Below are 26,866 nucleotides of genomic sequence, written 5' to 3' on the forward strand. Positions count from 1 at the left end.
GAACTCTCTGAGGATCTGAAAAATTTTTTTTTTGCTCTACATAAAGATGGCCTAGGCTATAAGAAGATTGCCAAGACCCTGAAACTGAGCTGCAGCACGGTGGCCAAGACCATACAGCAGTTTAACAGGACAGGTTCCACTCAGAACAGGCCTCGCCATGATCGACCAAAGAAGTTGAGTGCACATGCTCAGCGTCATATCCAGAGGTTGTCTTTGGAAAATAGATGTATGAGTGCAACCAGCATTGCTGCAGAGGTTGAAGGAGTGGGGGGTCAGCATGTCAGTGCTCAGACCATAAGCCGCACACTGCATAGAATTGGTCTGCATGGCAGTCGTCCCAGAAGGAAGCCTCTTCTAAAGATGATGTACAAGAAAGCCTGCAGAACAGTTTGCTGAAGACAAGCAGACTAAGGACCTGGATTACTGTAACCATGTCCTGTGGTCTGACGAGACCAAAATAAACTTATTTGGTTCAGATGTTGTCAAGCGTGTGTGGCGGCGGCCAGATGAGGAGTACAAAGACAAGTGTGTCTTGCCTCAGGTCAAGCATGGTAGTGGGAGTGTCATGATCTGGGGCCGCATGAGTGTTGCCGGCACTGGGGAGCTACAGTTCACTGAGGGAACCATGAATGCCAACATGTACTGTGACATACTGAAGCAGAGCATGATCCCCTCCCTTGGCCACAGGGCGGTATTCCAACATGATAACGACCCCAAACACACCTTCGAGACGAATACTGCCTTGCTAGAGAAGCTGAGGGTAAAGGTGATGGACTGGCCAAGCATGTGTCCAGACCTAAACCCTATTGAGCATCTGTGGGACATCCTCAAATGGAAGGTGAAGGAGCGCAAGGTCTCTAACATCCACCAGCTCCGTGATGTCGTCATGGAGGAGTGGAAGAGGACTCCAGTGGCAACCTGTGACGCTCTGATGAACTCCATGCCCAAGATGGTTAAGGCAGAGCTGGAAAATATTGGAGGCCACACAAAATATTGACACTTTGGGCCCAAATTGGACATTTTCACTTAGGGGTGTACTCACTTTTGTTTCCAGAGGTTAAAGACATTAATGGTTGTGTGTTGAGTTTTTTTGAGGGGACAGACACTGTTATACAAGCTGTACACTCACTACTTTACATTGTAGCAACGTGTCATTTCTTCAGTGTTGTCACATGAAAAGGTATAATAAAATATTTACAAAAATGTGAGATACTGTGTGTATATATATATATCTATATGTGTATATCTATCTATCTATAGATAGATAGATATAGATCTATATATAGATCTATATATATATATATATATATATATATATATATATATATATATATATATTGTGAATGTAGCGTTATGTTATGTAGCTGCACTTTCATTGAAAATTATACATTTTTTCTTTCCCCAGCACTCTTGAAAAAACTGCAATATACAAGTTTTTTCACAAGCTAAAGGAACAAGTACAAAATTTTATTGAAAATGCAGGTATATCTTAAGAAAAATAAAAACATAAAGGTTACCATCACTCAATAAACTACATAGGTAAATGCACTACATGGGTACATGAACACATACACATTCAAACAGGTAATGACAAACTTGTTTTCTTCAGGTGTGCAAAATCATGCTTTTGACTTTCATTCCCTGCTAAGAAGATGTGACAATAAAAATTCCCTTGTGTTGTCAATGCACCTGACTTGTAAAACTGAACTGGATTTTCTTATCTCTATACTTTTTCATTATCTTCCTTTTAATTCAGTAATCGTTGTATTATGAAAGCCCAACTTTTTTAAGTTTTCTATGTAGAAATGACCATGAATGTGGAAATAACCCATGGAAATATCTTATCTATGTATTATCATATCTGAGTAAAGATATATCGATGTCATTGAAACGACTTTACTGCCAAACTGTTTTGGCCTTTCACTCACTTGGTAATAATTTATTACTGCAGTGATCATTTACTGTATCAACTACATTTATAATATGTTATAGAAAAATACTGTTCTGCAACCTACTTAATAGCATTCCTCATAGTGACTATAGTAGGCACATTGATGGTGATCTGTGTGTGACATCATCACAGGGCAGTATATAATTTTAGATAAAGAATTGTGTGATTAACAAATGGTGAGTATGTTCACACTATGTGTACTGGGATTGCGCTGGGAAATCTGTGTGCAGTGGGTGCTGCCAATTCACAAAGTGCCTCTAATTGCTCCTGTGCTAGCCTAGTTCTATGTAATCCTTGTCCAAGAGCCAGCTGGCTTTCAAATCTCGTAACATAAGTGAATAAAAAATATGTATTAACACAGAATTTGTAGCATTTTCAATGCAGTCAGTGTTATAGGAGACTAGTGACTAATGTAAAGGCAGTCTTTCAGAACATGCATCTTTCAGCTACTTCAAAGGAATACTATTTGTTGCAGTAAGATACCTGGTACAGCATCTTGCCCATTTTCATGTAAGTCTGCAAGGAAGGTAATGTTGATACATAATAATAAAGAGTGACAAGGGGGTGATTTACCAAAGACAAAAAAGGCTGTTCCCTTTTCAAGGGATTTTTCTCTTAGCTTAGCAAACGTGGTCAAAATTCACTATGTAAAGAATATCCAATCACTTGCAAGGAGAATTAAAACAAAACAGTATTTGGTTTGCACATGATTGGACAATGAAAGTCAGCAGAGCTTTAGTGCTTTACCTCACTCACTAAACCAGGTAAAAATTCCCTTTCAAAGTGAATGGCCTGTTTGCCTTTACTAAATCAACCCAAGGTGTTCCAGTTTCCTGATATGATAATAACACAGTCCACTGACAGCATGGGGTTGATTTATGAAAGGCAAATAGGCTGTTCACTTTGCAAGAGCCATTGCACTTTGCATGGGAATTTGCTCCAGAGCTTTGTTAATGAGGTGAAGCTCTGCTGACTTCTATCATCCAATCACGTGCAAGAAAAAAAAATGCTTTTTTTTCCACCTTGATCGTGATTGGGTATTCTTTGCAAAGTGAAACTTTACCTCATTCAATAAGTTCTGGGGCAAATTCCCTTGCAAATTGAATCTTCCCTTGTGAAGTGAACAGCCTGTTTGCTTTTACTAAATCAACCCCATATTTAAATAGGATTTTAAAATAATATAATGAACATCAACAAGCAATCAGTTTAGTAAGAGCAGATACATAGTAGGTTGGTATTTGTGTACCATTCTGTTTAAATGAGTCTGTGACGATTTTGCTGAATGTTATATATTTTAAATACAGAAAAACCGTGTAGTTATGTAAGAGTCACAATGTTTCCAAGTAGAAGTAAATCCTGCACGAACAGTGTGAGTATAGGCAATGTAACCGGCCTCGCCAGAATGCACAGCATCCCTCCAGCTCTACCACCTACAACGCTCTTTGACCTTCAGAGAAGATGAGGTGACCTTCATCCTGTTTACTCCTGCTCAGCATGAAAAGTATTCAGGAGATGCTGCTTCTTCTTCTTGGTCGTACTACTTTTCGTCTTGCTGTTTCATCTTCTACATCACTTTCACAGTTCCTCTGAAATAAAGGAAATAAATGTATGTGTACCTAGGGAACATTTCTGTGCTGATCTATCTTCATCAGGGATGTTTGAAGACAGAATAAAAAAAGTGTTCAATACTCAGTGAAAGGCTTGTGAATAGACCAGAAGTTCTGTGGGTGTCTTTCCTTCATAATTGCTCATTAAAAATATAAAAACAACTGTAACTTGGCAAAATTACTAGAAAAATACTTTTACAAAAAACTGTGACTGTGAACAAAAAAAAGAGCTTATAAAATTTATTACAATTTCTTGTATTGCCTATGCCACATAACATTTACTGGAAGAATTGTTGACCACCTTCTGAAGGTGCTGGTTGCCTGGCTCACAGTCTGATCTAATGGTGTCAGTTCTCTATCCATATATGATATCTACTGTATTCTTAATATGCAAATCCATTAACACTTTAAGTTCGCCCTATAGTGGTTTTACTGCTACAGGGCGGCACCTCTGCGCCAGATCACATATACAGTGGAGAAATTAATTATTTGATCCCCTGCAGATTTTGTCAGTTTTCCCACTTACAAAGAAATGAAGGGTCTATAATGTTTATCATAGGTGTATTTTAAATGATAGAGACCGAATATCAACCAAAAATCCAGAAAAAACACATAAAACAAATGCTGTAAATTAAGTAGCAGTTCAGTGAGTAAAATAAGTATTTGACCTCCAAGCAAAATATGACTTAGTACTTGGTGACGAAACCCTTGTTGGCAAGCACAGAATTAAGACGTTTCTTGTAGCTGGTGACCAGGTTTGCACACATCGCAGGAGGGATTTTGGTCCACTCTTCTTTAAAGATCTTCTCTAAATCCTTAAGGTTTCTGTCTCTTGGCAACTTGAAGTTTCAGCTCCCTTCATACATTTTCTATAGGATTAAGGTGGCTAGGCCACCCCATTACCTTAATGTGCTTCTTTTTGAGCCACTCCTTGGTTGCCTTGGGGGTATGTTTTGGGTCATTGTCATGCTGGAAGACCCATTCATGACCTATTTTCCGTGTACTGGCTGAGGGAAGAAGGTTCTCATCCAAGATTTCACAATACATGACCCCGTCCATTGGCTCCTCAATTCTGCAAAGTTGGCCTGCACTTTTAGCAGAGAAACAGCCCCAAAGTATCATGTTTTCACCTCCATGCTTGACTGAAGGGCTGGTGTTTTTAGGGTCATAGTCAGCATTTTTCTTCCTCCAAACAAGGCGAGTCAAGTTAATGCCAAAGAGCTTAATTTTGGTCTCATCTGAGCACAACTCTTTCTCCCAATCCTTCTCTGAATCATTGGCATGACTGTACATGTGCCTTCTTGAGGAGGGGAACTCGCTGTGTTTGGAGGAAGAAAAATTATGCTTTGGGGCTTTTTCTCTGCTAAAGGTACAGGCCGACTTTGCCGCATTGGGGGGGCCAATGGATGGGGCCACATATTGTAAAATCTTGGATGAGAACCTTCTTCCCTCAGCCAGAACACTGAAGATGGGTTATGAAATAACTTTTGGTTGGAGTTGCACTTTAGGAATCCAAGCATTACGCAGTAAGTTGGACCACTGAACCAGTATACACCGATCAGCCCTACCGTTATGACAGATAAAGTGAATAACACTGATTGTCTCATTACAATGGCACCTGAAAGTGGGTGGGATATATTACACAGAAAGTGAACATGCTGTCTTTGAAGTTGATGTGTTGAAAGCATAAAAAATGGGCAAGTGTAAGGATTTGATTGCATTTGAATAGGGCCACACTGTGATGGCTAGATGACTGGGTCAGAGCAACTCCAAAACTGCAGCTCTTGCAGAATGTTCCCGGTCTGCAATGATCAGGACTACCAAAAGTGCTCCAAGGCAGGAAAACCAGTCATTGGTCATTGATGGCTAAGGCTCATTTATACGCATAGGGAGAGAAGGCTGGCCGATGTAAAAGAGCTACTGTAGCTCACATTGCTGAAAAAGTTAATAAAAGTTCCAATAGAAAGGTGTCAGAACACACAGAGAATTGCAGTTTGCTGCATATGGGGCTGCATAGCCATTGACCGGTCAGGGTGCCCATGCTGTCCAAGCACCTGCAATATGCCAAAAGCACCTACAATGGACATGTGAGCATCAGAACTGGACCACAGAGCAATGGAAGAAGGTGGCATGATCTGTCAAATTCAAGAATGGTTAGAGAAATACAACGCGTTTGAGGTGTTGACTTGGCCTCCAAATTCTCCAGATCTCAATCTAATTGAGCATCTGTGGGATGTGCTGAAAAAACAAGTTTGATCCATGGAAGCACCACCTAGCAACTTTCACGACTTAAAAAATCTGCTACTGACAACTTGGTGTCAGATACCACAGCATAACTTCAAAGGTCTAGTGGAGTCTGTGCCTCAATGGGTTATGGTGGGTGGTCATGATGTTATCACTGATTGGTGTAGCAAAATGTGAGTCCAAAGACAACAATATAAGATCAGCTCAAAAATCACAGTAACTAGAATATATATTTTTACCAATCTACTGTCCTCTTCACGAAGTACTTTCTTTTTCAAGGAGCGGCTCAGGTGATTGCAGAGAGATACAACACTGTAAGAAAGCTGAAGAGGGATTCACATTAGCTTACAAAATGCACTGTCACTGTGCACAATTCTGGTCAGTCTGAAGAATGTTAAACAGATTCTGTCAACAAAATGTCAGGTAAAAGCACAGAATAATCAAGTATTTTAAATTCATACTTGCAATGTTTTTTCCATAACTGATTTTTGAATTACTTGCAATGTACCATTGAACTTTCTAGAAAACATGACATGGCCAGGAAGACACAATGCCCTAGCCTAGCCTATTCCTTCCTTTCTGAGACATTACAGTCCTCTCCTCTTCTGGGAGTTTCTAATTACTATCTGTGCTGGCTCAGCTCCTCTGCCACCCCCCTTTACCACCCTAAATAACCTTTTATGTAGTTGGTGGGGTGGTGCAAAGCAGAATACTATAGAGTTTCACTTGAGTAACAGCTCTGATCTTGTTGGGGCTGATGAGATCACATCAAAGATGACAGAGCCCAGCAACAGTCTGAGGTCTTTTGGACTTTTTGATTATCTGAATCATTTAAGTGTGACAAATATGCAAACCCCCCCCCCCCCCCCCAAAAAAAACAGGGAGGGGGCAAATATTTTTCACAGCACTGTAAATATATATATATATATATATATATATATATACACCCCTCACATTTTTGTAAATATTTTATTCTATCTTTTCATGTGACAACACTGAAGAAATGACACTTTGCTACAATGTAAAGTAGTGAGTGTACAGCTTGTATAACAGTGTAAATGTTCTGTCCCCTCAAACTAACTCAACACACAGCTATTAATGTCTAAACTGCTGGCTACAAAAGTGAGTACACCCCTAAGTGAAAATGTCCAAATTGGGCCCAATTAGCCATTTTCCCTCCCTGGTGTCACGTGGCTCGTTAGTTTTACAAGGTTTCAGGTGTGAATGGGGAGCAGGTGTGTTAAATTTGGTGTTATCGCTCTCAATCTCTCATATTGGTCACTGGAAGTTCAACATGGCACCTCATGGAAAAGAACTCCCTGAGGATCTGAACAAAAGAATTGTTGCTCTACATAAAGATGGCATAGGCTATAAGAAGATTGCCAAGACCCTGAAACTGAGCTGCAGCACAGTGGCCAAGACCATACAGCGGTTTATCAGGACAGGTTCCACTCAGAACAGGCCTCGGCCACAAAAAGGTGGAGTGCACGTGCTCAGCGTCATATCCAGAGGTTGTCTTTGGGAATTGGACGTATATGTGCTGTCAGCATTGCTGCAGAGGTTGAAGGGGTGGGGGGTCAGCCTGTCAGTGCTCAGACCATACACCACACACTGCATCAAATTGGTCTGCATGGCTGTTGTCCCAGAAGGAAGCCTCTTCTAAAGATGATGCACAAGAAAACCTGCAAACAGTTTGCTGAAGACAAGCAGACTAAGAACATGGATTACTGGAACCATGTCTTGTGGTCTGATAAGACCAAGATAAACTTATTTGGTTCAGATGGTGTCAAGCGTGTGTGTGGCGGCAAACAGGTGAGGAGTACAAAGATAAGTGTGTCTGCCTACAGTCAAGCATGGTGGTGGGAGTGTCATGGTCTGGGGCTGCATTAGTGCTGCTGGCACAGGGGAGCTACAGTTCATTGAGGGAACCATGAATGCCAACTTATACTGTGACATACTGAAGCAGAGCATGATCCCCTCCCTTCGGAGACTGGGCTGCAGGGCCGTATTCCAATATGATAACGACCCCAAACACAGCTCCAAGACGACCACTGCCTTGCTAAAGAAACTGAGGGTTAAGGTGATGGACTGGCCAAGCATGTCTCCAGACCTAAACCCTATTGAGCATCTGTGGGGCATCCTCAAACTGAAGGTGGAGGAGCGGAAGGTCTCTAACATCCAACAGCTCCATGATTTTGTCATGGAGGAGTGGAAGAGGACTCCATTGGCAACCTGTGAAGCTCTAGTGAACTCCATGCCCAAGACCAAGAGGGTTAAGGTAGTGCTGGAAAATAATGGTGGCCACGCAAAATATTGACACTTTGGGTCCAATTTGGACATTTTCACTTAGGGGTGTACTCACTTTTCTTGCCAGCAGTTTAGACATTAATGGCTGTGTGTTGAGTTATTTTGAGGGGACAGCAAATTTACACTGTTATACAAGCTGTACACTCACTACTTTACATTGTAGCAAAGTGTCATTTCTTCAGTGTTGTCACATGAGATATAATAAATATTTACAAAATTGTGAGGGTTGTACTCACTCTTGTGAGATACTGTGTGTGTGTATATATATATATATATATATATATATATATATATATATATACAGTATATATATATATATATATATATATATATATATATATATTTTATTACCAAAAGTATTAATGGCATCCCAGTCTTAGTCTGTAGGGTTCAATATTGAATTGGCCCACCCTTTGCAGCTATAACAGCTTCAGCTCTTCTGGGAAGGTTGTCCACAAGGTTTATGAGTGTGTCTATGGGAATGTTTGACCATTCTTCCAGAAGTGCATTTGTGAGGTCAGGCCCTGATGTGGACAATAAGGCCTGGCTCGCAGTCTCCGCTTTAATTGATCCCAAAAGTGTTCTATCGGGTTGAGGTCAGGACTCTATGCAGGCCAGTCAAGTTCCTCCACCCCAAACTCGCTCATCCATATCTTTATGGACCTTGCTTTGTGCACTGGTACGCAATCATGTTGGAACAGGAAGGGGCCATCCCCAAACTGTTCCCGCAAAGTTGGGAGCATGAAATTGTCCAAAATGTCTTGGTATGTGCCTTCACAACCCTGGGCGACGTACAGTAACATATCGCTCTGTCTGGGCATCACACATAATTCAGGAGCTGTGGATAATTGCTCACCCAGACATTTATAATCGATCAGGCTCCTTTGGATTCTGGCTCATAGGAGCAGCTCAATACATACAGTCATAGAAGTAGCTTCCATTACTTCAGGGTGATAATAGTTATGTTTAAGTTACTAATTCTGTGTTTTGCCTTGTGATGTAGGCAGGCTGATGTATCTGTTGTTTACACTTGTTTTTCGTTCCAAAATCCAATAAATAAATTGAAGAGAAGAGTTCCCTTCACTGGAACTAAGGGGCCAAGCCCAACCCCTGAAAAACAACCCCACACCATAACCCCCCCTCCACCAAATGATTTGGACCAGTGCACAAAGCAGGGTCCATAAAGACCTGGATGAGTGAGTTTGGGGTGGAGGAACCTGACTGGCTGATTTTTCTGTTTTTCCTTTTGGCTGCACTTAGGCTTTAATGGTATAGGATCATGCACACATGATATGACTGCAGAAAAATCTTTCCTCGGTACATATGCTCATAGTACCCAAGCATACATGTTTATGTAATAATTATATACCCACACTGCTGGCATAATCTTGGCCCAATCTCTAGGGGAAAGCATTATATGACTGAGAAAATCCAGAAGCAGTAAAGCTCAATCACTTTGTAGCACTACAAAGTAGCAAGCAGAGCCTGGATATGTAATGATTAAGTATGGCTAACTGATCTCTTTCATATGGATATTCTGATAATTGAAAAGACTTACATACCCTTTAAGAGATCTCCTACATCAGCACCTTACAAAATGATCATTAATTATTTGATGACTGCTGTAGACTTCCATATGGATGATTGTATATTTTTCATACATTCCACCTCTCATTAACACACTTTTACACGGTATACCGATTTCCTTTTATGCCTGCTTTTATAGTGCAATCTGTGGTCAATTCCATATCTTTTAGACAGAACATAACATCTTGTGTACAATCTGCTATCTCTGTTCCTAGCCAGCTATGACATTAGTTTCTAGACTAGATCATATACAGGCAGAAGCATAGCTAGATTTTAAATTACAATTCATTTCATTTCCATAAGGAAATGTAATGCTAGCTGTAATTGACTACACAATGCAATCTGAATTGCAACTGTGATGCTGATACTTCTGATTACAAGCAATTAGATTAACCCTCAGGGTGAGACATGTATTAGTCACTGTTAATGGTTTCATTGCCTATTTCTGCATTCATAGTCATCAGGCATGACATTTTATAATAACCCATTAAAGAGGTATAGCATAAGGAAACTTTGCAAACTCAGCTTAGGGAACAAGACTGATCACCTCTTTTAATCAGCAATACCCATGATTTTATATCATAGCTGACTTTTTATCCAAGCAAGGAGATTAGGAAAGGTTTACACTTTGCCAATTGCTTCTTTAGGGCAGCTGCCCTTACAAGCTGTGACAAAAAAAATCCTCTATCAAAGGGATGATCTGCTCCCTCACCACCACCATGGTCCACGTCACCATAGGGTTCATGTATTTGGGTCTAAGCCCTACACTGTAGAAATAATAGTCTTATCCTGCACCGACTAAGCTTAAAGTGACATTAAACTTACATTTTTTATAAAATAAATCTATTATGTCTAAACAGTGGTGTCGCTAGGGGGTGGTTTCACGGTGGTTATAGCCCCGAATCTGGGGTCCATAGCCCCGAGTCTCTTACTGGGCATAGATGTAGACTGCACTCGTCCCAGTCCGGTCCATAATTGTCAAGGGACGGGAATAATGGCAAGCTCCTGTGTAGATCCAGCCGCTGTCATGCTCCCTGCTCCCCCCTCTTCTCTCCAGGCCGCCTTAGAACTCGACTTAGCTCCATGGGGGGGGGCGGGCTGTCCGCTGACATCTCAACTAGGTTCGTCTAGGCTCGGGTGGGGTGGGACGGTGCAGTGCGCTGACATCTCGGCTCAGGTGGGGGGGCGGATCGGTCCGCTGACCTCCCAGCTGGGCTCGGTGACATAAAGGAGCCTTTTCACAATGTAAAATGTACTGCAAGGAGTGGGAGGAGAAGAAGACCAATTCCTACCCTCAGTGCCCTGAAATGCACCAGAAAGTTAAGGTCAGTGCATGACAGCTTCACGCCACAGTCAGACTGACCTGTCATCTGCTGAAAAGAATCCGCAGGGGGTCACTGATGTAAGAGGGGAGTAGGGACCCTAAGATAAGGGTAGTCCACTCGCAGTCTCTGATTATCTCCTGTAGTCCAACCGCAGTCTCTGATTATCATCTGTAGTCCATCTGCAGTCTCTCATTATCTCCTGTAGTCCATCCGCAGTCTCTGGTTATCTCCTGTTGTTCATCCACAGTCTCTGATTATAGCCTGTAGTCCATCTGCAGTCTCTGATTATCTCCTGCAGTCCATCCGCAATCTGATTATCTCCTGTAATCCATCCACAGTCTCTGGTTATCTCCTGTAGTCCATCCCCAGTCTCTGGTTATCTTCTGTAGTCCATCCGCTGTCTCTGGTTATCTCCTGTAATCCATCTGTAGTCTCTTAAGCACCTCCCACTATCATGTTAGGCCATACCCACTTTATGGTGGTCTTTATCTCCCTGGCTTACCGCTCATTGTCAACTTCAAAAGTTGAGAGGTATGTTTTATATTTATGCACAGTACCACTTCTCTTGCCTGGTATGCTGGGTAACAAAAAACTGTGAGTTTTCTGCCTTCCACAAGATGGTGCCCTTTGCACCTGCCCAGTAAGATTGGCTATTACAGTGCACCACCTTGTGATAGGCAGTTCAATGGCTGAGAGCACTGACTGCCGTGTTCTGCTAGGAGGGGCCATTCCCTGTCAGAACACAATAGCACAGCGGGGGAGATTGCTGTACTAACACTGCGTGTTTTAGTACAGTGATCTGTCAGTTTTTTTTTTTCGCTCAGCCCGCCGGGCTAAATGAAAACAAGTTGACAGTGTGTACCAGGCCTTATGCTGGCCATACACTATACAGAAAATCGGCCGAACCCATTTTCGAAAAACGAACGTTCGACCGTGACCGCAAACGATCGTGCCATCATATAATGTCCGATAATCTGTTCAGTGGACATGAATAAATAATTTTGTGTTCGTTTTTTTACATATACCTAGTGCAGGCAGTTCGGACGGGAAACACATTAACCTTGCAATTTATCGTACGTTCGGCAGAAATTTTCCAAACATGCCGTTCGTTTTTTTTCCACAAAAACGTCACAAACGATTATCGATTTGTACCCACTAACTTGCCGAAAAACGAACGAAGTGTCCATACGAACGATTTTTCGGCCGATTTTTCGTATAGTGTATGGCCAGCATTAGACTGGACAATGGCCAACATCATTGGGCAACGTTCATAAAAACTGGAGGAAGGCAAAACTGAAATCAGGTTCAATTTTCAAGAGGATCTGAGAAAAAAGAATTAAGGATCTTATTGCTTACTATGAGCAACACATAGTTTTTGCTTTTACAGTCTTTATGAATGTGGCGCAATTTGTTTCATTTAAAAAGACTTTTACTTAGAACCTGCTGCTGAACCCCCCCAGAACAAAAGATTATCTACGGCCCTGTTACCGGGTGCAGCGGTGCTTACTGCCACCCAGGGCCGGACTTGCCTACCAGCATACAGGGCCGCCTGCCCTGGGGCCGCTTTGAGGGCAGCGGCGCCTGTAAAAAATATTGGCTGCTGGCCCGGGTCGGCATGTCAACTGCGCATGCGCCACTGCCGCTCGGGCAACCCCTTACATGTTCGGTCAGTTTTGGACAGGTAGGCGCATGCACAGTGACGTAATAGCACCGGGTGGTGTCATTTTTAAATGTAGGGTAGCAGTGGCACTCTTTGAGATCTTGGCGGTGGTGCGTGCCTCTCATCACAGCCCGGTAAGACCCCTCCACAGCCTCTGACATCTGTACCATGTCCACAGCCTCTGTCCTGTACCATGTCCACAGCCTCTGTGTGTACCATGTCCACCGCCTCTGTCCTGTACCATATCCACAGCCTCTGTCCTGTACCATATCCACAGCCTCTGTCCTGTACCATATCCACAGCCTCTGTCCTGTACCATGTCCCCAGCCTCTGTCCTGAATCATTTCACCAGCCTCTGTCCTGTACCATGTCTCCAGCCTCTGTCCTGTACTATGTCCACAGCCTCTGTCCTGTACCATGTCCTCAGCCTCTGTCCTGTACCATGTCCACAGCCTCTGTCCTGTACCATGTCCACAGCCTCTGTCCTGTACCATGTCCACAGCCTCTGTCCTGTACCATGTCCATAGCCTCTGTCCTGTACCATATCCACAGCCTCTGTCCTGTGTCATGTCCCCAGCCTCTGTCCTGTACCATGTCCCCAGCCTCTGTCCTGTACCATGTCCACTGCCTCTGTCCTGTACCACGTCCCCAGCCGCTGTCCTGTACCACGTCCCCAGCTTCTGTCCTGTACCATGTCCAAAGTCTCTGTCCTGTACCATGTCCACAGCCTCTGTCCTGTACCATGTCCCCAGCCTCTGTCCTGTACCATGTCCCCAGCCTCTGTCCTGTACCATGTCCACAGTCTCTGTCCTGTACCATATCCCCAGCCTCTGTTCTGTACCATATCCCCAGCCTCTGTCCTGTACCATGTCCCCAGTCTCTGTCCTGTACCATGTCCACAGCCTCTGTCCTGTACCATGTCCACAGCCTCTGTCCTGTACCATGCCCTCAGTCTCTGTCCTGTACCATATCCCCAGCCTCTGTCCTGTACCATATCACCAGCCTCTGTCCTGTACCATGTCCCCAGTCTCTGTCCTGTACCATGTCCCCAGTCTCTGTCCTGTACCATGTCCCCAGCCTCTGTCCTGTACCATATCCCCAGCCTCTGTCCTGTACCATGTCCCCAGTCTCTGTCCTGTACCATGTCCCCAGCCTCTGTCCTGTACCATGTCCCCAGCCTCTGTCCTGTACCATGTCCCCAGCCTCTGTCCTGTACCATGTCCACAGCCGCATATTATATACATGTGTATGCCTGCCCAAGCGTATGACTTTCTTTACTTTGCTCCTATAAGCTCTAGCCCCAGATCTTTTGTAGACCTAGCGTGTCTAAATATAAATACAGTGAGGGAAAAAAGTATTTGATCCTCTGCTGATTTTGTATGTTTGCCCACTGACAAAGAAATGATCAGTCTATAATTTTAATGGTAGGTTTATTTTAACAGTGAGAGATAGAATAACAACGAAAAATCCAGAAAAACGCATTTCAAAATTATAAATTGATTTGCATTTTAATGAGTAAAATAAGTATTTGACCCCTTTGCAAAACATGACTTAGTACTTGGTGGCAAAAACCCTTGTTGGCAATCACAGAGAACAGACTTTTTTTGTAGCTGGCCACCGGGTTTGCACACATCTTAGGAGAGGTTTTGTCCCACTCCTCTTTGCAGATCCTCTCCAAGTCATTTAGGTTTTGAGGCTAACGTTTGGTAACTCGAACCTTCAGCTCCTTCCACATATTTTCTATGGGATTAAGGTCTGAAGACTGGCTAGGCCACTCCAGGACCTTATTGTGCTTCTTTTTGAGCCACTCCTTTGTAGCCTTGGCCATGTGTTTTGGGTCATTGTCATGCTGGAATGCCCATCCACGACCCATTTTCAATGCCCTGGCTGAGGGAAGGAGGTTCTCACCCAAGATTTGACAGTACATGGCCCCATCCATCGTCCCTTTGATGCGGTGAAGTTGTCCTGTTCCCTTAGCAGAAAAACACCCCCAAAGCAGAATGTTTCCACCTCCATGTTTGACGGTGGAGATGGCGTTTTTGGGGTCATAGGCAGCATTCCTCCTCCAAACATGGTGAATTGAGTTGGTGTCAAAGAGCTTTATTTTGGTCTCATCTGACCACAACACTTTCACCCAGTTCTCCTCTGAATCATTCAGACATTCATTAGCAATTTCAGACGGGCCTGTACATGTGCTTTCTTGAGCAAGGGGACCTTGTGGGAGCTGCAGGATTTCAGTCCTTCACGGTGTAGTATGTTATCAATTGTTTTCCTGGTGACTATGGTCCCAGCTGCCTTGAGATCATTGACAAGATTCTCCTGTGTAGTTCTGGGCTGATTCCTCACGTTCTCATGGTCATTGAAACTTCACAAGGTGAGATCTTGCATGGAGCCCCAGACCGAGGGAGATTGACAGTTATTTTGTGTTTCTTCCATTTGCGCATAATCACACCAACTGTTGTCACCCTCTCACTAAGCTGCTTGGCGATGGTTTTGTAGTCCAGGGGCCGTCAACCCCTGGGCCACGGCCTTTCTGCAGCCAGGCCACGGGTGCGGATGGCCAGCATGAGACACTTGGGTGGGCGAGCGGCATAAGAGAGCGATGGATGGAAGGAGCGAGCGGGCAAGCAGAGATGAGGACATCTCTCTCCGCCCCTCCGCATCACCGCTCTTCCGCCCTCACAGCCGGTGTTCTGTCAGCCTCAGCGTCGGAGGTGCGGTGGGGAGCAGAGAGATGACATCATCTCTCACTACCTGCCATGCATCACCGCTCTCCTGCCTTCATTCGGAACCCAGTTAAATGGACCAGTGCTGCCGCCAATGCAGTGGTGGCAGGCAGTGTGGCAAGTGACACTCCGCATCTAGTGACAGGCAACATGGCAGGTGGCGTGGCAAGTGACAATCAACATCTGGTAGCAGGCGACGTGGCAAGTGACAATCCACATCTTGTGGCAGGTAACGTGGCAAGTGACAATCCACATCTTGTGGCAGGCAGCGTGGCAGGTGAAAATCCACATCTGGTGGCAGGTGACGTGGCAAGTGACAATCCACATCTGGTGGCAGGTGACGTGGCAAGTGACAATCCACATCTTATGGCAGGCAACGTGGCAGGTGACGTGGCAAGTGACAATCCACATCTTGTGGCAGGGAGTGTGGCAGGTGGCGTGGCAAGTGACAATCCACATCTGGTGGCAGGCAGCATGGCAAGTGACAATCCACATCTTGTGGTAGGCAGCGTAGCAGGTGATGTGGCAAGTGACAATCCACATCTTGTGGTAGGTGACATGGCAAGTGACAATCCACATCTTGTGGCAGGGGGTGTGGCAAGTGACAATCCACATCTGGTGACAGGGAGCATGGCAAGTGACAATCCACATCTTGTGGCAGGCGGCGTGGCAAGTGACATTCCGCATCTTGTGGCAGGCAGCGTGGCAGGTGATGTGGCAGGTGATGTGGCAGGTGACGTGGCAAGTGACATTCCGCATCTGGTGACAGGCAAGGTAGCAGATGGCATGGCAAGTGACATTCCGCATCTGGTGACAGGCAACAGTGGCAAGTGACACGTTCAGGGCTCCCACTGATTCTGCATTATGGTGAGCTATTTAATTTATCACTACAATGTAATATTAGATACAATGCGCTTCAATCACCCTGACACCATATCAAGCATGGTGCCGTGATGATTGAAGCGCTAACACCAACCATTGCCCACGAAAAATCGTTTACCCCCGTGACCCCCCCTCCCCCCAATTAAGGGAGTGCTCCTAATCTCAGATTGTTACCTGTATAGAAGACACCTGGAAATCAGCCAGAAATCTTGCTGATGATAGAAGATCAAATATTTATTTCACTCATTAAAATGCAAAACAATTTATAACTTTTTTGAAATGCGTTTTTCTGGATACTTTTGTTGTTACTCTGTCTCTCACTGTTAAAATAAACCTACCATTAATATTATAGACTGATCATTTCTTTGTCAGTGGGCAAATGTACAAAATCAGCAGGGGATCAAATACCCTTGTAGAATGTACCTTTTATTTCTCTCTTGTTATTTTTTCATCTCTCAAATGCAAGCTTTTTCTGCTGTTCTCAGACTTCCTGTTCTAGGGTGGCTACATCCTTTCTCCATTACCCCTTATGTATGCAAGTGTATGCATCCTCATTATGTATGTATCCTTTCCCAGCCATCCTTTTCCCGAGATGGACTACATATCTATATATAGATTCATTCAGTTCTATGGGAATTGTAGTACGTATAGAGCAGAGCATAGGGGTAATTCACTAAACTTTACCGCATACGATAAGGGTATCATATTACTCATTTGCAGAAATTATCACATGCGGTAAATTAAGTCCAATTCATAAAAAAAAATTCACAAACGGACCAGAGAGTAAAAAACATGTGATATTTACCACCAGGGTTTTGCTGGGGGTATCACATGCAGGGGACCCCCATGCTGTTTTTTGACAAATACCTGGTTGCCATGCAGCGGGCCAGGAAGCCAACCGCCTTGTCCTTAACGGATGACTCATCAGCTGTCTGCGGCTTCCCCGCTGACAGCTGACTGTAAAAGAAAAGCCGCAAATTTAAAAAAACGAAGAAAAAAAAACAAAAAACAGCAGAACCACAAAGTCATGTAGCCAGGTGGCCCCACCCCTTACCTAAATAAGAAATGTCAAACGGCGGAGTCTGCAGTAGGCAGCCAGCCTCCGTCGACGGTGGGAGCTTTTTGTTTTTGTATTCTTTTTCGTGTGCGGCAGTCGGCGTGATTGACAGTGGATTTACATCGGGGGACACTGTTTTTTTATTTTTTAATACAGGAATGGTCAAAAACTGTCTCTGTGTTTTTAGCACATTTTGACACTTTTTTGGTGAATGGGTAGGGGTACTATATACCCGATACTTATTCACATGGGGGGGAGGCTGGGATCTGGGGGCCCCCTTCTTAAAGGGGGGCAGAGCACCTACCCCCCCATGTTGAGGGCATGTGGGCTGGCATGGTTCGGGGGGGCACTCACCCCCCCTTTCTTAACCTGCCGGGCTGCATGCTCAGACAAGGGTCTGGTATAGATTTTGGGGGGACCCCAAGCCATTTTTTTTTATTTGGGGGGGTGGGGTTTTCATCATTTACTCAATTCTGTGTGTCGCATACAGCAGCTCATTCACTTGAATGGGCTGCCCCATGCATGTTTGTCGTTCAAAAAGAAGCTCCTGCTTTTGTTCGGGTGACAAGCTTATTGTAAATGTAAATGGTGCTGCTTGCTGCACGATCCTTTCTTGTATTTGAGCTTTGGGGTGCACATCCTAATGCAATACGCTGAGCACACCTATGATTAAAACCATGTATCAAATAAAAATCTTATATGTCCTTAAAACGGAGTTAGGTAAACAAGCTAGTTACAGAGTTATTGTATAGTTAACCTACACATTCTGACTGCTAAATTTTGTCAGGGCATCTAAGTTTCAATGACCTCTGGTCATAAAAGGGTGAAATAAGATATACACTGCTTAGATTTTAGACTTGTAAAGAATAGACAACTAAGTGAAACCACCAAGCAGAGCTAAGGGGAGTTGTGATCTTATGGAAGGAGTAATGCAGTAACCATACTAATGTAGTACAGGTTCCAGACTGGGCTGTCTGTAATATCCCAGGTTCCATTTCCTGTGAGGCATATGGCAGCCAGGCACACAGTAGTTCACAATCACTCAAGTCAGAAATCAGGCAGTGCATGTCTTTTTCAGTTTATTTGCTGGTTTAACTTGGGTAGGGTGTGGGTGAGCCTAGGAATCCTCCAAAACTAGTAGAAACACAAAGGAGGACACCTGCAACTGTTCTGTCTCTTCAGGGTGCAACCACCCTCTTGAATTCAGAATAAGAGAACTACAACGCAGAGGTACAACCTGAGTCAGAACTGTAGTGAGCTCTCCCAAACATGGTAAGGAAATTCTTTAAGATCCTTAAAGTGTTACTAAACCCACAACAGTAAAATCAGTCTGTATATGCAGTAAAGCATGCTTTTTATACTCACTGTGGAACCGAAGGGGTTAATCCTCTGCATTGTGTAAAAAGGCTGCTTGATCTTGTATTCACAGATCCTCCCCTCCCTGCACTATCCCCCTGGACAAGTCCGGATAAGACAGAGTCTTTGGAGTCAGGCTGCACATGCTCAGTTTGGTGTGCATTGCTAGAGGTTTTTTTTTTTCTTGGGAGAGTGCATGTGATCAGCACAGGGCCAATCGGCACTGTCCAGACATGTCCAGACAGAGGGTCAAGAGCCCTGCATCCTGATAGAACAGCTCAGTGCAGTATAAAAACTCCTCCTACAGGCTTCACCAGGAACTGATAGAAGTCACAAGACTGCTATATACTGCTGATCAGTAAAGGTATTTAGCTGTCTATATTTACTAAAATAGTTGCATTTCCATGTTCTGTGTACTGTGGGAGACCAGATATAGTGAATGCAGTGTCCTGGGTTTAGTAACACTTTAAAGCTAGTACTCACTGTGCTTTGGGCACTGTAATGCTTCTTGTAGTACCAGCCAGCCTCTGTACTGGTTGCCTTCAGATTGGATCCTCTGCAATAACTTCCTGAACTGCTTCAGGGGGCTCTGGACATGGGTCCCTAAGCTCTAGATGGAGCTGGGACCAAAAAAAGGATTTATTTTTCTCTGTAGCTAGCAGCACAGAGGGCCTCAGCCCTCGGGTCGTCTTGTTTCCCAGAGGACCAAGGACCTGCTGTTCAAGGCCCTAGCCTATTTATTCACCTCTCTGCCCTTTACTAGCTATTCTTCCTGCCAGGGATTGGCTGAGGCTGCATGAATATGCAGGTAAGGGTCTGCCTCTCCCACTCACTTTATTCAAGAAATTACAGGAATTTTGCAGGGGAAAGTAGTTGAGCCTGCACCAGCAGAACCTAAAACAGCCAAAAGCAATTAAGCACTGCTCCTCTGTTACAGGGGACCCAAAAATTAAGTTTTCCACCTATAGCAACCTAACTAGGAGGGTGCTACATAAAGCAATCACAGGTTTGTCAATCTACGTTATACATTAAACTGTTACATGCTGATCTGTGATTGGTTACTAGGGCTTGAAGCATATCGTTGCCCTTTTCATGTCACTAAAAAGCCATTGGGGTACATCCAATTAAATTGTGTCATCTAATAAAAAGGGATAAGTGATGTTTTATATATGGTATTATACGTGTCTGTACAGTATTTGATTCACTATATCAACTTATTACCTTCCAGCGCCTCCGAATATATTGCTTCCTTAAGTTCTCCAAGTTTACAATGGACTTTTTTCTTACAAAGAGTTGATGCTTATCTTTCGGCTGTAAAGGAGAGAGCAAAAATATTACCTGATCAGTTATACTGTACATTAAGATTAAATACTATATATATATATATATATATATATATATATATATATATATATATATATATATGTGTGTGTGCCTATGCATCTGTGTGTATATATTTTATTGTGCACATGGAACTTTATAAAGAATAGAATGTTTTTTCACAAAGTTATTGTATTGAATGCAGTTTAAACATGTGTTCAAATAAAAACTGTCTATGTTGCCTACAACAAATAAAGATAGCATATTTTCAGATAATACACCCATTTGCATCTGATTTGTAGATGTGGGGCAATACAAATAGTCGACAGCAACTTGAAGGAGCAGAATGGTAAACTATTCTTGAACAACTTATTTTTTAACAGTGTATGCGGTGTTCAATCAGGAAAGTCATACTAATGCTAATTCGAAAATCTGCTAGCTTATGGCCAGCTTAAAGTGACTGTAAAGGTACATTTTTTTGAAAATAGTAAACATGTCATATTTACCTGCTCTGTGCAATGGTTTTGCTCAGAGAGGCTCCGATCCTCCTCTTCTGGGATCCCCTAATGGCATTCCTGGCTCCTCCTCTTCCCTCATGAGTGCCCCCATATGCTATGGGGGGCACTCGTGCGGGCTCGATTCCGAGCTGGGATGTGTGGGTCACAGTTAGGGACTGTGTCAATGGGCTTTTGTTTGGGCTTTGAATGGGCTTTGCATGCCCATAGAAATCTATAGGGGTGCAAAATCTAATTGAAGCAGGGACATTCAAGTCCAGAGGAGATCAACTGCAGGTCAAATGCACCTGTCAATGAATTCTGAAGATTTCAGGAGAGTATCAATACAAACCCAAAGCCCATCAACATAGACCAATTTTTTTTGTAACTTTTCCTGCCTCCTGCCTCCAGCTTTCAGCCTCCTATCTATTATACTCACTTGTCCTTAATCCAGTGAGATATTTCTGATTAGATCATACAGCAGCTTGTAAACATCTTCTGAGTCGGGCCCACTTTTTTATTCTTTACTCTTCTATATTTCTATGGAACAAATTAGAACCCTCCATAGGAATGAATGAGTGCTGTATGACCTAACGGTAATATCTCACTGATTCGGAAACAGGTAAATAAAAGACTAGCTTTGCTTCCCCACCTAGGTACAATGTTACAAATACTGTATTAAATATAACTTATAATATTTTTCCACCTTACCTTTAAACTCGAAAAAACAGAATTCAGATAATAAACTATAATCTACACAGTCTATCACCTCTTCAATCCATCATGAATGCTGCTGCCAGACTCATCCACCTTACCAATCGCTTTGTGTCTGCCACTCCTCTCTGTCAATCCCTCCACTGGCTTCCCCTCGGCCAAAGAATTGAATTCAAAATACTAACAACTACGTACAAAGCCATCCACAATTTCGACCCCAGCTACATCACTAGCCTAGTCTCTAAATACCAACCTACTCGTTCTCTTCGTTCCTCTCAAGACCTCCTGCTCTCTAGCTCCCTCCTCACCTCCTCCCATGCTCGCCTCCAGGACTTTTCCAAAGCCTCTCCAGTCCTATGGAATGCCCTACCCCAATCTGTCCGCTTATCTCCTACTTTATTAGCTTTTAGACGATCCCTGAAAACTCTTCTCTTCAGAGAAGCCTACCCTACCCACACCTAACAACTGTATTTTCATTTTTTCCATCAGCTCATCCCCCACAGTTATTACCTTTTGTTTCCACTTGACCCTCCCTTCTAGATTGTAAGCTCTAACGAGCAGGGCCCTCTGATCCCTCCTGTATTGATTTGTATTGTAAGTGTACTGTCTGCCCTCATGTTGTAAAGTGCTGTGCAAACTGTTGGCGCTATATAAATCCTGTATAATAATAATAATAATCTTCACAGCCTTTGAAGAATGGAGAAGGGTGCATATTATTGCTGAGCTATCCTGCATTCATTCTTCTTGATATATCAGTACTTATTTATATACCTCTGAGTAGGGGTTAGCTTCAGTTTTCTCCTGGAGTTCTCACATTTACATAGTTAACTACTGTTTTTTTGATAATAGGGATTACAGGAGGCTGATACAAAGTGAATACTTGTTATACTTGCATTTAAATGCAAAAATGACTTTTTAATAATACATAACTTTGATAATTAGTGTTTTATATCTGCCTGGAGTTCAGCCCAAAAGTAACTCTTTTTTGAATGGGTGGAATCTAATAAAATATATATATAAATATCTGATAAAATTATCATTTTTTGAAGTGGAAGTAGGAAGTTCACATAATCAAATTTACTATAGCAATTGCAGAAAGAGAACAGTCATTGAATGTTATCCAAAAAAGTTCTGAGAACATTCCTTAGATTAGCTTAGCTTCCTGTCCTCGTGTATGACCTTGAGGGAGCAGCTGAATTAGTCTAGAATGTGATGAGGTCCATGTGTAGATCTCATTTGGACGAGATCATACGTCACTTGGACATGTGCTGTACAGGTGAACCTCAACAGTAGACAAAACAACAGAAGAGAATGAGACTATATATTACATAAGCGTCTCTTTTTGCATCAGAAAATACTAAACTCTGCTTACAGATACAAGTGCTTAGCACCACTTGACAAGGAATTTCAGTGCTAAGAACTGTAATTATCATACACCGGGTTTAAAATGAACATCAGTGATACGTGGCAAATCCAGCCTAGCCTAGGCTAAAAATAATTGCAACTCTAACATAAAAAGCTTGTGCTTATATAGCTATCCCAGAAATATTGTCTTGTAAGGTAAAAAAATATTTCCTGTAAGTCCTGAATATTTATATCTTCTCCTTTTTAGTTTTTTTTTAAATCCTTTATTTATACAATCCACCAAGAAAAAGATATTACAAGACAAACATAACCAGTCAGGTACAAACATATTATAATTGTCCCAGGCATGCTGTAAATGGGAAGCACATCTTAAATAGCAATTAAAAAACCAAAACTAGGTCGCAGATTAGGTCTTTGCAGAACACCCACGTCTAGCATGTGTGTTGTTAATATAACTTCCAGTATTAACAGCATGGACTGCATTTTTATTGACTATAGAGGAAAAAAAAAAGGAAAAAGAAAAAGGGTGGAAAAAAACAGGTTTGGACTCTTCTCTGGCATCTCCAACCGACCAAGAGGCCCATCCGCTTCAGTAAAATGTACTCACTCTGTCTACCTTTTGTTCAATTGGTGGGCTCGGGAAGTGTTTCCAGGTAATTACGGTATTCCTGTGTGATTAGGTCTTCTTTTTAGTAATTAGTAATTTAGTAACAGAGTATCCAAGAAAACAGTATGTTCATAATCAATACATTTATCATGATAAAAAAAGTTGTACCTTTGTGGTGATGTTGGTACAACATATTGCTGGTTAATCCTGACTGCTAGATCCAAGATGGCAAACAACCTAGTGTTAAACGGTTGGACCAAGTTGTACCCAACAACATTGTTGGCTCAGGCGACATTATCAAACACACAGGGAAGCTCAAGTCAACACCAGTCCCTGTCCCCTGTGCTTGTGCAGAAGTAAAGTTTTTTCATTACTTCCCATTGTGTGGCTCAGAATTGTGTTTGTGCATGCTAGGAGTTACACTGGTCTCACACACAAACACAATCCTGAGCCACACAATGGAAAGTAAACTTCCCCAGCACAAACACATCACACCCCAGTGCCTATACCAGAGTTAAGATGTGCCTCCAGTACACAGAGCTCTTGTGCCAGTTTTACACTAGCACAGTATGAGCATGCATCCACCAGTAAACAGTCTATAGTGTATGTGCATTAACCACTGAGTTGTCAATGCTCCTGATCTTCATTCCAGCATCCGGGGTTTGGCAATGGCACTCTCTTTGTCTGCCTGTCCTTCTGCGGGCTGATTAATGTGATTAGTCTCTGGGCGGAGACCAAGCCTGTTATAAGCCAACTCAAGCCTCATTTGGGTGCTTGTGATAGTGAGTGATAAGTGTGTTGTTCCTGATCAAGCGCCCTGTCTGTCTGCCCTGCTTTGCTAGTTTGGATTTCCCTGTGTATGACCTTGGACCGGATTATTTGACTATTCCTTGAACTCAGCCTGCCTTTTTACCTGGACTGTCACAGAACCACGTTATCTCTCTGCTAACCACAAGTATCTATTTGCTTTGCTCAGTTCCCTGGTGTGCTGGCCAGGCACAAGAGCATTGTGTATAAGTCCTGGGGGCAACCGAGTAACGGTAGGCTTGCTTGCCTTATGGGAAAGGGGACTGCTATGGGTGAAGCACACAGTAGCCAGCTATAGTGTCTGACCACCTGCGTTGGGATAGACGTGACATGAGTGATCAGCCCCACAAAGAAGAAGCTAGGGTGCATTAACCCCTCAGTGCTCATTTCTCTGCGTTTATGTGATAACCCCACAGTGCCCAATCCTCAGCACTATCTCCTCAGTGCTCAGTCCTTAGGCATGTACGGTAACTTTTCAGCTCTCAGAACCCACCTCTTTTAGGTTAACTCTAATTATGAGGTTCAAGTTCCCATTACCATGGTTTCCTGGTGAATCTTCCATGTTTAAGGTTCATGAACTCAGCAAATAGCATGGGTAGTCACCATATTAACCATAATGCACTGCCCCACCTTAAAACTAAAGCCGGGTACACACTGTGATTCTCTTTTCATTCAACCCAGCGGGCTGAGCGAAAAGAAACTGAAGAGCTCAGAAGGAACCGCTGTACTAACAATCCAATGTCAGTACAGCGATCTCCCCTGCTGAACTATTGTATTCTCCTCCCATCAGAACACATCAGTGAGCATTCTCAGCCATTGGCTGAGAGTGCTGATCAGGTATCAATTGGCAGGCCTTTTTAGTTTGGCCGGCTTCTTTCGGACTGCCTGCCGTACACACGGGGCGAACATCAGGCAGTAGCGGCTGGTTCAATAGACTTGTGGACAAACCAACCCCCTCATTATAAAAAGATGAGGCCACAGCAACTATTTTAACAATGTGCTTTAGTTGTGATAAGGAAAGCATAGGAAGTGCTACTGACAAAGTGCATTGGCAGAGATTAGTGTTGGGCTGGTAGGCACTGGCAGGTCTGTTAAAGTGGATATAAACCTTTATTGAATGTCATGTACCTGTAGGTAACAAAATGCTGTGTATTTTAGAGAACTGTGGGAGGTTACCTTTTTGTATGCTTTTTTACATTTTAATGCTAATGTCCAGCTGCCACTTTACTGCCGGTCCCTGTCCACAAGAACTACAGTAACAGCAGGCTACATGTGTTTTTTTATAGGGCTTATTTCCTAATTGTTGCTGTATTTTTTAAGGGCCTTTTTAAAATGGTGACAACAGTGAAATATGCCTGGGCAATGTGCATCAGCACAGATCCTTTGGGAGAGCATGTAACAGGGTGATTTATAGGCAGGAGATTGTGAGAGATATCCAAAAACACAACGTTCACAAATAGGGGTATCTGTATCATCAGTTGTTAATAAAGCTAGCGATTAAAATAAAAAAGGCTTTCGAAGTAATATTATCATGTTACAGCTTATATGAGATCTTAGTGATCGGGTTTATATATAATTTAACAAACTACACAAGTTCTTTGAATTGCAGTGCTGGGGTACATTTCATGCACAGATCTGTACACCCAAAATCCTTTTAAAGACCATTATCTATCTGTCCACAACACCTGATAGCTCTCAATTCTCAACATCTTAGCTATTTTTTTTTATCTAATAATTAAGATATTTTCCCCTTCATTTCACTAACACATGAAACTGCTGTGTGCGCTGTATAAACTGAATGTGGCATCAGCTACATACAGTATACAGCTCTGTGTTCTGGCAGAGTGAAGGGAACTTCCTGCCCCACCCCCAGAACAAAATTGAGTTGGGTTGAGAACTGCTCAGCTATTCACAGAAAGTCTTGTATTTTATGAATGAATATAAGATTTTCTCTCAGTGGCTGGGGTTGAAAGGCAGGTGGATGACATCACGATCACCAATTACAGGAAACCTTGTATCCATTCAGAAAATACAAGGCTTCTATTGAATGGCCGAGCAGTGCTCAGTCTGACTCGATTTTGTTTTGGGAGGGAGATGGGAAGTTCCCGTCCCTCTGCCAGAAGACAGCACTGTATAGTGCACACAACAAACATCTGCATGTGTTAGTGAAGGAAATAGTTTCTCTGGACCAGTTTGGTCCAAACACACTATTTAAAGTTCATTATAACCTGGACTTAGGGTTTAACCACTTCAGCCCCGGACCATTATGCTGCCTAAGGACCAGAGGACTTTTTCCAATTTGGCACTGCGTCGCTTTAACTGCTAATTGCGCGGTCATGCAATGCTGTACCCAAACGAAATTTGCTTCCTTTTCTTACCACAAATAGAGCTTTCTTTTGATGGTATTTGATCACCTCTGCCGTTTTTATTTTTTGCGATATAAACGGAAAAAGACCAAAAATTTTGAAAAAAAATGATATTTTATACTGTTTGTTATAAAAAAATCCAATAAACTCAATTTTAGTCATACATTTAGGCCAAAATGTATTCAGCCACATGTCTTTGGTAAAAAAAAATGTCAATAAGCATATATTTATTGGTTTGCGCAAAAGTTATAGCGTCTACAAACTAGGGTACATTTTCTGGAATTTACACAGCTTTTAGTTTATGACTGCCTATGTCATTTTTTGAGGTGCTAAAATGGCAGGGCAGTACAAACCCCCCCTAAATGACCCAATTTTGGAAAGTAGACACCCCAAGGAAATTGCTGAGAGGCATGTTGAACCCATTGAATATTTATTTTTTTTGTCCCAAGTGATTGAATAATGACAAAAAAAAAAAAAAAAATTTTACAAAA

At 42.8% G+C, this 26,866-nt stretch overlaps 1 protein-coding gene across 1 annotated transcript in view; it reads right to left on the reverse strand.

The window, feature by feature from the left end:
• Positions 1-1,446: 1,446 nt before the first annotated feature.
• The window catches only part of DAPK2 (death associated protein kinase 2), a 144,473-nt gene continuing 119,053 nt past the window's right edge, over positions 1,447-26,866 (reverse strand). Inside the window, exons 10-12 of the mRNA XM_073619163.1 lie at positions 19,924-20,013; positions 6,042-6,125; positions 1,447-3,537 (exon numbers count right to left, since the gene is read on the reverse strand). Coding sequence (XP_073475264.1) covers positions 3,457-3,537; positions 6,042-6,125; positions 19,924-20,013 — 255 coding nt within the window. The 3' untranslated portion in view covers positions 1,447-3,456. The remainder of the gene's footprint in view (positions 3,538-6,041; positions 6,126-19,923; positions 20,014-26,866) is intronic.

The sequence above is a fragment of the Aquarana catesbeiana genome, linkage group LG03 (assembly GCF_042186555.1).
Source record: "Aquarana catesbeiana isolate 2022-GZ linkage group LG03, ASM4218655v1, whole genome shotgun sequence".
Classification (NCBI taxonomy): Eukaryota; Metazoa; Chordata; class Amphibia; order Anura; family Ranidae; genus Aquarana; species Aquarana catesbeiana.